This window comes from Psammomys obesus, unplaced genomic scaffold (assembly GCF_907164565.1).
Source record: "Psammomys obesus unplaced genomic scaffold, mPsaObe1.curated_primary_1811, whole genome shotgun sequence".
In the NCBI taxonomy this organism is placed as follows: Eukaryota; Metazoa; Chordata; class Mammalia; order Rodentia; family Muridae; genus Psammomys; species Psammomys obesus.
This window is the reverse complement of record NW_026592509.1, coordinates 45,696-58,279: the sequence shown is the minus strand read 5'-3', so window position 1 is coordinate 58,279 and position 12,584 is coordinate 45,696. Positions and strand designations below refer to the sequence as shown.

At 46.8% G+C, this 12,584-nt stretch overlaps 1 protein-coding gene across 4 annotated transcripts in view; it reads right to left on the bottom strand.

The window, feature by feature from the left end:
- Positions 1–9,602, bottom strand: part of Tph1 (tryptophan hydroxylase 1) — a 16,946-nt gene extending 7,344 nt beyond the window's left edge. Inside the window, exons 1-8 of one of the 4 annotated variants that reach the window (XM_055613674.1) lie at positions 9,544–9,602; positions 9,107–9,248; positions 8,346–8,393; positions 7,554–7,677; positions 5,010–5,193; positions 3,732–3,832; positions 1,223–1,290; positions 878–1,074 (exon numbers count right to left, since the gene is read on the bottom strand). In XM_055613674.1, coding sequence (XP_055469649.1) covers positions 878–1,074; positions 1,223–1,290; positions 3,732–3,832; positions 5,010–5,193; positions 7,554–7,670 — 667 coding nt within the window. In that variant the 5' untranslated portion in view covers positions 7,671–7,677; positions 8,346–8,393; positions 9,107–9,248; positions 9,544–9,602. The remainder of the gene's footprint in view (positions 1–877; positions 1,075–1,222; positions 1,291–3,731; positions 3,833–5,009; positions 5,194–7,553; positions 7,678–8,345; positions 8,394–9,106; positions 9,249–9,543) is intronic. The other 3 variants (XM_055613677.1, XM_055613678.1, XM_055613676.1) reach the window with 3 other exon arrangements.
- Positions 9,603–12,584: the final 2,982 nt, after the last annotated feature.

Below are 12,584 nucleotides of genomic sequence, written 5' to 3'. Positions count from 1 at the left end.
ACCACACAGCCTCAGAGACCACACAGCAGAGACCACACAGCCTCAGAGACCACACAGCCATCGGAGACCATAGTCTCCTCTACCACATCCCTGCAGACAGGTACAAATACCCTCGATAGGATCTAAGCACTTTACAAACCTGGTTTCACACGGCTCTTCTAATAAGGTCTCCTTTATTTAAAAGTCATCTGGTGGAGTTTCCAATTTGTCCAGTGTTTAAGCATTTAGTAAACATCCCTTACATCTCCAAGCTAACACCCAAAGTGTCCTTCCCATTTTACCTATGTGACCCATTTTCAAATTCCCTTGCAATTCTGCTCACTTTGTTCTCATGTTCTAACCTATAGGTTGTGACCCCTTCAGGGGGCTAGATGACCCTTTCAAAGGGTCGTCTAAGACCATCAGAAAACACAGATAATTACCTTATAATTCATAACAATAACAAGAATTAGAGTTAAAAACTAGCAACAAGGGCTGGAGAGGTGGCTCAGAGGTTAACAGCACTGTCTGTTCTCCCAAGGGTCCTGAGTTCACTCCCCAGCAACCACATGGTGGCTCAAAACCATCTATATGAGATCTGGTGCCCTCTTCTGGCATGGAGATGTATGTGCAGATAGAGCACTCATATACATAAAAATAAATGACAAATTAACCTTTAAAAAAACAAGTAGCCACAAAAATAATTTTATGGTTGGTGTCACCACAACATAAAATCAGGAAGGTTGAGAGCCTCCTCTCTCAGTGTGACTCCTGGTCCTGGATCCAGTACTCCAGGAGACTCTAGCCCTCCACATGACTAGACTGCATTCCTCCTCCACGACACTGCCACAGCTGAAACAGATCAACGGTCCCTAACACAGCTCTGCTGGCCCCCTACCTTTTAAAAACTTGGACACGTCTTCGAGCTGCGGGATGTTGTCCTCCCGATAGCCACAGTATTTCGAGAGCAGAGGAAGGTTTCTGAGGTACTCCCTGCAGGCGTGGGTCGGGTAGAGTTGGCTTAGCTCTCGGAAGATGGTTCCCCAGGTCTTAATCTCTTCTTCCGTGAATTCAATCTTGGGAATGGGGTCCCCACTAATGAGATCAACATGAGGAATTCTGCATTGTAGTTAGTTACTTACACTTATGTAGCTCTCTATTTACTAAGTAAATACAGCTTATTCCATTTATTTGGCTATTGTGTTACCTCAAAGTTAGATATGTAGGCTTGTAGTACACTTACTGCTTATAGTTCAGAGCCACCTCTGCAAAGTACTTCCGTCTTCTACGGTAGACGTTGTCTTTGAAGCCCTGATAATTGAAATTAATTAAAAATTGAAACTAAAAGTACTTGAAAATGACATTTAGAAGAACATGTCACTGTTTCGACTTGAGATATTAAAGAACTACATAATTACATGAGTAAGTTATAATAAATAATAATAACAAAGAAAAAGATAAAAAAAGAACTACGTAATTGTTACCTCAAGCAAGTGTCACTTAGAGATATGTAACAATTTTTATTTTGAAATCATCAGTTACATGATAGCCTTTTCATCTAGTGGCTACAGAGGAAAACGATACTTAATATACAAAAGGCCCCACAGTCGATACAAAGATGAAAGACTAAATAGAGAAGCCCCACCCTCCTTCAGTGCATAGCTCTGATCTTAGCTTTTCCTTAGTCATGTGACCGTATCCTCAGTTATGTCACCTATGGTAGAAACTAGCGATACAACAGTGAGGCTGGGCTGTAAATATGCAACAGGATGTCTGCCTAGAATGCCTGGCCCAGCGCTGCAAATAATGCTAAAGTAGAAATTAATGTTTAAGATAGTTCCTTAGCTGAACTAAGCTTCCCAGCACTGATCCCCCCCAGGCTGTGTCTGCTGTGTGGAGAGAGCCAGGTGGAGGACAGAAAGGACGTGAAAAAGTGCAAAGGAAGGAAAACATGTTCAAAAAACAAAATGCAAGCCACACCATGGCGAAGACTAGTTCGGGGCCAGCAGGTTGTAGGTCTGTTGCAGAGCTTGGATTCAACCTTGGGGCTATCTTGGTGATCTCCTTTAGACTAGCCACTCTACTGAGTAGATATAGCCAAAATGCCATGAAATAGACATTCATAGAAATTAACGACCATGATCATAGTTTTTGTTTTTTGTTTGTTTGAGACAACATCTTGCCATGTTGCCCAGGCTAGCCTTGAAACTTGTAATCCTCCCACCTCAGACTTGCAAACGGCTGAGACAATGGGCCTGTCACTGTGCTCAGCAAACATTCATACCCTTTAATTTCAGACCATATGGGTGTGTTCAGGGTGGTATGGCGGTAGACTTGTACCATCTGACTTCATAAAAATTGTGTCACCTCAGAAAGAAACACTGTACTATGTCTTCCTCATTCCCCTCCCTAAGCCCCAGTGCCTGCGGACCAGGCATCCCGACTCTGTCTCCATGAATGTGCCTCTTCTGGATACTCCAAGTAAATTGAATCACAAAACATGAGGCCATTTGAGGTTGGCTTTGTTCAAGGTTCACCCATGCTGTAGCATGGCATTTCATGCCCATTTCATTTTGTTTTGTCAGACATGGTTTTACTACGAATCAGGCTGACCTAAGACTAGAGATAATCCTCCTGCCTCAGACTGTCAAATTCTGGGAAATTGACAGTCTGAAATTATGGAAATTATGGGCACAACCTGCACGTCCATCTGGCGTGCCTTTTTATGGCCAGGAATATTCCATTGCCTGGCTCCATTGTCTCCCACCCTTTCTCTGCTCCTCAGTTGATGGGCATCGGACCATGTCGTGTCTACTTTCTGGCTACCATGAATAACAATGCAATGTGGACCAACCACTGGTGATGTATAGAAGAGGAGAGAAAACAGTCATTAGAACATTCTGATGGCTCATGCATGTGAGGATGGCAAGGATGGAGGCAGGAGAACCAGCTGAGAGATGAGGTAATCAAAGGGAACTTTAAAATTCTTCAAGGAAACAACTTCCTGGATCACCAACTAATCAGTCAATCAAACTGCGCCGCACGGTAAGGGGTTTCTGACCCATTGCTACTGAAATGTCAAAGAATCCAGCTCATTTTAGTAGGACATGACTACAGACACTCAGCTGCACAGCCTTGGGTATAACTTAATAACGGGATGCCAGGAACAGAGCACATCTCCATGACAAGGAAGCTGGATACTCTCCTGTCTGCTGACTTGGTTCTACCACCATGGAGGACCGAGGCTGAGGCCTGAAATCCCAATTCTATTTAGTTTAGAAAAGTCAAGTTGCCCTTGCTCTTTGAGGGGAGGAACCAGACAGGGCAATCCGAGTGAGTATAGTCAAAACCTCGTATTTATGTATGAAAATAGTATAATGAAACTCAGTATTTTGTATAACTAACATATGCTATTAACATGTCTAAAAAAATAGTTGCCCCTAGATGCTGTGGGGATGACTCAGCAGTTAAGAGCACTAGCTGCTCTTTAGGATCCAGGGTTCAGTTCCCAACACTTACACGGGGCCTCACAACCATCCACAACTCCACTTCCAGAGGATTCAGTGCCCTTCTCTGGCTTCCAGGGACACTTCAGGCACATACATACATGCAGGGGAAAACACCCATACACATAAAATTTAAATCAATAAACCTTTTTTAAAAAGTTGTAATCTTTTTAAAAGTTTAAGAGTTGCCCTTACTTTTTAGTTTGACTTAAATTATTTTTACCAGACTACTTTTAAAATATTTACAGGGTGGTCGGCGTCGAGTTCGGATCCGTACATCAGCACTCGGTTGGCGCAGAAATCCAAGTCAGAAATCTTCTTTGGAAACCAAGGGATGCTCTCCATAACTGCAAAATAAAACCCCAAAGCCACTGAGAGGAGACTGTCTTAACAAAGAGAAATTCAGAAACAAGAGCGCTTGGATGAGGCTGAAACTTGTATACTGAAGGAAAACAAAGATGACTTAAATGAACCACTGTCTTTCCAAGAATTAGATTTTAAATTTAGCTTTAATTTTTTTTTTTAAACCTTCAGGTTGATTTTCCAAGTTCCAAAGAACGTTGTACTTAAGTATCAAGCACTTAAACGTTTTAAGACACATATCTAGTTATTCTGTGAAGGAACAGTAGGATACTTGAACTCTGCAGGCCAGCATGTAAGGGCCAGGAAAGACTTTTAATATCTGTATTTGTTTGAGGCACAGTATTATATCTAAATATCTAATTTTTCTATTTTTACAAAATATATTTATTGTTTCAATTCAGTAAACGTGTGTGCATGTGCGTGTTCCTTCTGTTTGAAGAGGGCACTCAGGGGCTCAGGGAGTTGCTGTCTGCCAGCCAGAAGTGGAGGTGACTCCACAGTTTAAGTGACATGGAAGCGTGTCAGAGGAGCAGCAGCCCTGGCCGCACCACAGATGCTGTGATGGATTTGGAGAGACCCACTGAGTGTAAAGTTACTAAATTAACCCATTTGTCTTAACTAAATTACAATGATTTTTTTGTGGTCAGTAATGGAGACCTTAGCTTTAGTCTTTTCGATCTGAATATCTAAACTCTTATCAGGCTTTCAATCACTGAAGCCATTGTTTTTGGTGGGAGGGTGTTACATGATAGGTTTTAGATCACTGATGTCAGACACTGCCAACATTCCCCCAGATTCAAGTATCTATTTAATCTATTTAATCTGTTAGACACGAGGCTCTGGAAGCTCGAAGAGTGCAGGGATGGGGAAATCAGGCTTGTGGGTTCAAGCAGAGTTTTAGGAGCTTAGAGAGAATGTTGACCTCTGACCCAGCACTTCTCACCTAAGGCTTCTTTCACTCCCGCCCTCCATCAAAAGCCGCCTCACAGTTTCTCCTCAGAATTCAGAGCAGCTACAGTTTGTCTTTCCTTCACAATCTCACTGGGAGGACGTGGAAAAGACAGAGCTTTCCTTTCATGTCCTTGTCCTCAGGATGAACACAGGCTGGGCACACACTGGGCGTTTGCTCTTCCAGGGGACGCTCTGCCTTCTCAAACCTACCGTCTTGCCTTGCAGCAAGCTGATTGGCCGAGTCCACGGAGAGCACAGTGGTATGGGACGTCAGCAGGGGAAAGATGTCATTCAGCTGTTCCCTGTCGATGTCACAGTCAACAAAAACCTCGAATTCTGAGCTTCTTCTCTTCGATTTCCGGGACTCAATATGCAACAGGTTCACGTGATTCTCCTGTGTCGAGCAGAGGGTAAAAACCACATGGACCTGACTCCAATGCTAAGAATTTTTGAGAAGAATACTTTTATTAGCACTAAAAAGCAATTTAACACTTGTCAGAATTAGCCAAAAGGGAGGAAGAAGGTGTGTTTAGTGCTACTAATGGCAAAATAATTCCCTCCTAGAATATGTAAGATTAAACAAAAGTATGAAACCTCATCAAACCCTTCAGAAGTAAAATGACAGCCATAAGAGACAGAGCAGAAAACTGGTGTTTTCTTTATAAATTTATGAAATGTGTTGAGTTTTCAAACCATATACAGAAACCAACAATAAAGAAAAATGAAAAGTGATGGAAGAAAAAAAAATACAGGTATATACTTCCAAAGGTAATAAATACAATAAGAAATGGTAATATAAGCCTGGCTTCCTAGTGTACGCCTTCAGTCCTAGCTACTGGTGGGGCTGAGGCAGTAGGATCTTCAGTTTGAGGGCAGCCTGGATAACTTAGTGAGACTTTCTGTCAAAATAATAAGTAAACAGAGAGATGAGGCTATACCTGACAGAAGCCTTGCCCACTGTGCTCAGAGCTGGAGGTTTATCTCACAGTAAGGCAATAATAATAATAACATAGTATTAAGTTTGGGGGAAGGTGAAGGAAAAAGGGGAGAGTATCAATATTGTTCACATTGGAGAACAAATTAAGTCACATGGCAAGGAGGGAGCAAAAGCAATCTTTGTATTCTACACCTCATCACCAGAGAAGCCTGTGAGAGAAACAGGTTGGAGCTGGCTGAGGCTCTGCCACATGGCTGGCGCCCCAGCTCAGGCTCTTCTGGAGACAGTCTACATTTAAACGTTCACTCTTTGACTGGCTAAACAACATGCCTCGCAGAGACAACCCTGCGTTGTGACAGCCGACATTAGTGACTGTGAACCTTGTACGACCTCAGGCCTCTGAACAGGTTAGCCATTAATTGTTAATGGCACGAGGTAGGCAGGGTTCCCTCTTACCTTACTGAGACAGGCAGAAGATGAACTCCCAGTGACCACCAGCTATTATTATTAATAGTAATAATAATAACAGTCATACACACACTAAGCTGTCTGTGTAACGTCTGCCTCCCCGGCCGGATCGTACTCTCTGTGAGGGAAGGCGCCTTGTGTGGGTTTGCTCAGATCTGCATTCTTACTTAGAGCCCAGCACCCTGCACATAGTAAGTGCTCAATAAACATTCTGCCTGATCCACCCATATTTCATCAGGAGGATCGTAGGAGAGGGGGTGGAAAGAGGGCTTGGTCGGTGAAGGGCCTGCTACACAAGCGTAAGGAGTTTGAATCCCCAGGACCCAGAGAAGAAGCTTGGTGCAGCCACTTGCTGGGAACCCCACACTGTGGGTGAGAGACAAGGGAATCTCGGGACTTTCTGGCTGCCATCCAGGCTCAATGACAGACCTATCTCAATGGAATAAGGCAGAGGATGATAGAGTGGCAGTGGTATTCTGCACTGGCCTCTGCACGTGCGTACCTGTAACACACACACAAAGACAGTTCAAGGAAATGGCATTACTGGGCCAAAAACATAAACATTTGGGCCAGGAAAATGGTTCAGCAGGTAAAGGCTCCTGCAACCAAGTCTGACAACCTGAGTTCAATCCCCAGAACATACAAGGTGGAAGGAGAAAACCAACTCCTGCAAGCTGTTCCCCAACATCACACAGAGAGAGGGAGGGAGGGAGGGAGACAGAGAGAGAACACGATACATACAAATTCATACACTTAAGAAATAAAAAAAAATTAAATAGGAACATTTTTAGGCTCATAAATGCAAATTAGCCCACGCGTCTCCCTGTGTTGAACTGAAAGCATATTTAAGGGCCGTGTGCACTGAGGCTCTGGCAGTAGCAAATGATGAAGCTGCAGGACCCTGGCTACTCTGCCACCTAACAACAGTAATGTGCCCTTAAAAATATCAATATCACATGGTCAGGCATTTCATTAAGTGTAAAGCACTTTATTTCGCCGAATCTCTCAGGTTTACGCAGTGGCTCCTCCCAGTGTCCTTCTTAGCTGTCTGTGTCCGCTCTTCCCTCATACTGTACTAACTTCATGTGTGTGCACCGGAGTGTTGAGCAGCACAGGTGTGCAGTGCCCAGAAGACGCCATCAGAGCCCTGGGAGCTGCCTGGTATGGGGGTGCTGGGATCTGAACCTGTGTCCTCTACAAGAACAGCCAGTGTTTTTAACCGCTGCTCACTCCAGGAGGGCAGGTGAAGAGACTCCCGCAGGCCATCGCTGAGGAGCCGACAGTACCTTACATTTTTAAGTAGAATTCCAAAGACTCGTTTTTAGATGGGTGTCATGGAAAGTCCGTACCTGGAAGATTTTCAGTGCTTTTATGAGTCCTCCGACTTCATTCTTTAAGGAAAAAATGAGAGTCACTCTCCCCCTTTCGGAGGAATGCTCTTTGCTCTCCTTATTGCCGTCAATCATGGTGAGTCTGGAGGGTGAAGGGTCAGAGGAGTGGGTGTTAGCAGCAGAGGCAGCCTTGTTGCTTGGTCCACCTCCCGCTCCCAGATGGTCCACCACCGAAGGAACCTGAGGTGTCCGTACGCTCCCTTTTCCTCTTCCACTTTCTCACCACTAAGGGCACTGAGCATGCCAGCCAGCCTCCAGCAGGCTCCCTGGTTACTCCAGCCCCTGTCTGGGTCCTCAGGGAAGGCCCACCTCACTGCCTGTCATGAGTAGCTTCCCCGCATGCTTTATTCATACACTTCTTGCACCCCAAAGTACAGCAAGGCTCCCTCAGAAGGGGGCCAGGCCTCCAGTTTCCTTTGTAAAATCAGCTAATGCGAGGATAAGTGTACACTGGGTCTTTGACAGTGTCCATCTTTTGCTGTCCTGAACATTTTCAGACTGACCTGAAATCAGGCCTGTGCCAACAGCCACATTCCCACAGCACCGGTAATGTTGCCTTTTGATCCACTTAGCCTAAGGGCATCCGTCCAGCACTCTCAAAGCCCTTCTTAGAGCCCCATGATTTTCTCTGGTATTTCTTTCCCCCTTTAGCCTTCTAGTCACCTTTAAGCCCTTTCCAGCCAGGTGAAATAAAAGGGAGGGTCACTCTCACAGGCAGGGCCACCCTCACAGGCGGGGAGGGATCCTTACCTGAATGGAGGTGCCCCAATGTGCAAGGTCCAAAGCTGGAAATAAGACCTGCCAAGAAGGAGGCCAACTGACTGGAAGCCTTGGCAGAGCATCACAAAGGATGCGTGCACCCCCAACCCTTTCTTTCCTTAGCTTCATCACCATTAAGAGAGACTTAGAGTTCTCTCGTCTGGGAAGCACAGCTGAGGCTTTCGGAAGTGTGGGCACAGTTTGAAAGCAGGATTGAACGCTACAGGAAGGAACGGTTTGGAAGGAATCCTTGGGGACCTTGGTTTTCTTTTCTAAGTAGGAAGTGGGACTAAAGTGGAGGCAGAATAGAAGCCAGCACACAGGACACAGAGGGAGCCTACAGAAGGGCAAGGGAGAGGCTGGCTCCCTCCCCGAGGACCAGAGTCATCTAGAGCAGCAGCTACAACGTGTGAACTCCACTGACTGAGCTCTGGAACACTTGGAATCCCACCCTGAGCCTGGCGGTGGTGGCAGAGGCAGGCGGATCTCTGAGTTGGAGGCCAGCCTGGTCTCCAGAGTGAGTCCAGGACAGCCAGAGCTACATAGAGAAACCCTGTCTTGAAAAAAAAATAATTAAAAAATTTAAAATAAAAATAAAAAAAATCCCAACCTTGGCATCCCAAGACTTGTGTCATCTGGGAAACAGATGAGAGGCACAGATTTCTGGGGCTTGTAGCCTCTGTCTCCATTCCAAGGGTTCACCTAAAACCTCTGTAACTCGGGTAGTTACATTTAATCAGGGTTAAATTTACCTGGGCTACTAACTAGCTCTGAATCTCAAGGATCTGTGGGTCTGTCAATTGTGACTTAGGATGAAGGTACAGAGTGCAGGTGTGCGGAGAGGTCTAGCATCGGAGACTCCCCTTCCTTTGGTACAACTTAAGCGAGGGTTCCCTTTATAGAGGAAGAAGAAGGAATAAAAAAGAAAGAAGATTAATGTGTTTGTTCCTGACGGCATGGAGTCACACAGACACAGGGCTCCCTGCAAAGCCGAAATCCGACGTGGGATAGAGTCTGCTCCCGGCACACAGCGGTTCTCAAGAATAGTCTGCTGTCCCCCAAAGAGGAAAGGAGAGTGGAGCCCACAGAGGCAGGACTTTCCCCTGGCTACTTCAGGAGTTGGTCCTGGCCCCGCCGGGAGTCCCCAGATCCGGGGTCCCGGGGAGGGGCCGCCCGCTCAGCCACTCACCTCAGCGCCGCCGGAGTTCGGAGGGTCACCTGCGGACGAGCTGCGGCGTCTTATAGGAGAAGCGCACCGTCAGAGAGGCCAATGGGCGCGGGGCGCACGGGCCGTCGGCTAATGAGGATGGGGCAGCGCGGATGTGGGCGGGAGCAGCGCGGATGCGAGCCGGAGCGGCCGGCGCTGACCCCAGGCTCAGCCCAGGCGCACGTTTCATTCACTGCTGTTCTCCTTGAGTCTTAATTAAGCTAATGTTGACTCATCCTCAGCCACAAAAAGTCTGAGTAAGGTTAAACAGTAATGTTAATCGTTTAGAACTTCCCTCCAAATCAGCCCCTCCACACCTGTGATTGCCAGTGACTCCCGCAGGCTTGGACCCGGTCTCCAGGATTAGAAACCAAAGCAGTTTCACAATGCTGTTGAGCTTCGTGTTGCATGTGTGCTCAGTTTCACGGTTAAACATGCATGTATTGCAGAGTGCCGCGTGAAGGTTCAGGGGGAGTCTTGCTTGCTGTGTAGCCCAGGCTGGGCTTGAACTCACAATCTTCATGCCTCCGCTTCCTAATGGGATCATCGGTCCATCACCAGGTCCAACTTGTCCAATCTCAAATTGCACGGTGCCCACAACTTTAACCCCTTTATAGATTCTCCTTTTATCTATGTAATAATTGAGGAGACTGAAATTGTACTTGCATTGTAGATGAGGAAACTGAGGCAGAAAGTGGCTCTCCATCTTCCTCCTGCACAGGTTGATGAGAAGAAGGAAGCAGAAGCATTCAGTAACCTGAAATAGCAGTCAGAAAGACCCTGGTGGCCTGAGTTAAGCCAGAGTCCTCTCTCACCTCTCTGACAGGCTCAGGCACCCAGCTCCCCTACCTCTCCGCCAAAGTGTCTTTAAATGTTCTAGTACATGTGCAAATGTGTGCATGCAGGCGCATGCACGTGTGTGTGCGCACACACACACACACACACACACACACACACACACACACTGTGGTGCACACACAGAGGTCAGAGCAAGCTGGCAGGAGTCAGTTCTCTCGTTCTACCACGTGGGTTCTGGAAATTGAACCATCTTGCGGAGCCAGATTTCTTAGATGCTTCTTATGCTGTCTAAAGAGTTCAACATTGTGTCAAGGCCTGCCCCTGTGCTCAAGGGGACACTTTTAAAGAAAGGTTACAAGATGGGGAGAAAGCTGCTGACAGGACAGCCTTGCACTGGCTCTCCTGTTAGCCTTAGGGCCCCTCATCCTTGCTTTCCATTCCTCACCTTCCCTACAGAGTGCTGGAAACTGTCATTACAGAGTCATCTGTGATTATTCACTCTAATCGCCCCCAGGGGAAACAGCTTTCTTTATGCTAGCTCTCCAGCGGCTGGCCCAGGGCCTGCCACAGAGACCTGCAGTTGTTTCTCAATAGCTGCCCATGGGAGGCCGGTCACAGTGCTGCACAGCTGTGTCCCAACAACCTGGGACGCTGAGGCAGGAGGACCATTTGACTCCAGTAGCTCAAGACCAATCCTAACAGCCCATCGAGACCCCCCCCCATCTCAAAACATCATTAAAATAAAATTAGTGACAGCCTGAGAAGATTGTCAGTAAAGTGTTTATGCTGCAAGCATGGGGACCTGGGGTCAATTCAAGTAAAAAGCCAAGTGTGGTATCACACCTTTGTCATCCCAGCTCTGGGGAGGGTTGGACGGGAAGACCCCTGGGGCCTGCTCACCAGCCAGCCCAGCTGAACTGGGAGTTCCAAATCACAAACTAAAAAAAAAAGTCTGTCTCAGGAAAGCAAAATGGGGGTTGGGGGGCACCGTGCTTGCCACAGCATTAGGACCCGAGTTTGAATCCCCAGAATTCAGGCCCAGCAGCACACATCTGTAATAGTGCTTGTGCAACAGACAGGAGGCCCAGATAGAAGCATCCCCAAAGCTCATGAGCCAGCTACGCTGGTGTACAGATCCAGCAGCCAACAGCGTGCAGACTGCGCAGGAGGGGACGGGGGCACCAGCACCGGAGTTTTGTCCTCTGCCCTTCATTTGTGCTGTGGCCTGTGCATTTCACACACACACACACACACCCCACATAAACCTGTACGTACACACACATAAATAAGTACATAAAATGAATGACAGGTAAATGATGGATGGAACCTATGTTTAAGTACACGAAGATACGCCAGGCATCATGGCACGTGCCTGTAATCTCAGCGGAGGCAAAAGCAGAGGACTTCGAGTTTGAGGCCAGCCCAGTCTCCACCGTGAAACCTGGCCTCAAAAATGGATGGATTTTTTTTCCCAGGACTTGTGAGTCATTCCTGGGGATATCACAGCTCTTCAGGCCGGCGGCACTGACAGGGTCAAGATGGCGCCTTGCAGGAAAGGTGGGGACCATGACAGTGACCCAGAGAAGGAATCTGGAATAAACAAGGAAGTGTGTTAGGGCCATTGAGAACGTGTTCCACAGCACAGCTGTTCCAGTGCAGCTTTCGCAAGAGTATTTCTAAGGCATCAGTCAAAGCCCCCATATCCACTGGGGGCTGCTGCAGGCCCGTCACAGAGTTGCACTGGCTGTTCTTCACCTGAGTTTGGTTTCTGGCACCAGGCAACCCCTGTAACTCACGCTCCAGAGGATCTGCTGGCCACTGTGTGTGTGACTGTCAGAGAATAAAAAATAGTTTTAGAAGAGTTCTCCCATCCTTTTTGTTGCTTTGAGATAGAGACGAAAGGGTCTTCCTGCGGCATTTTCAATATTTTCATCTCTTCCTTGGCTCAGGGTTAGTTATCTACTATTTTCCCAGAAAATTATCCACTATTGACATTTTCATGAGGGTTTCTTCTTTCCTCTCCTTCCCTCCCTCTCTCCCTCTGTTCACACTTCTAAAAATGTGCTTGTGTGTGTGTGTGTGTGTGTGTGTGATGCCAGGTGTGGTAACACATTAGTAGTCTCAGCTACTTGGGATACTAAAGCAGGGTATCTTGCTGGTCACATAGTGAAACCCACGGTGTGTGTGTGTGTGTGTGTGTGTGTGTGTGTGTGTGTGTGTGTGTG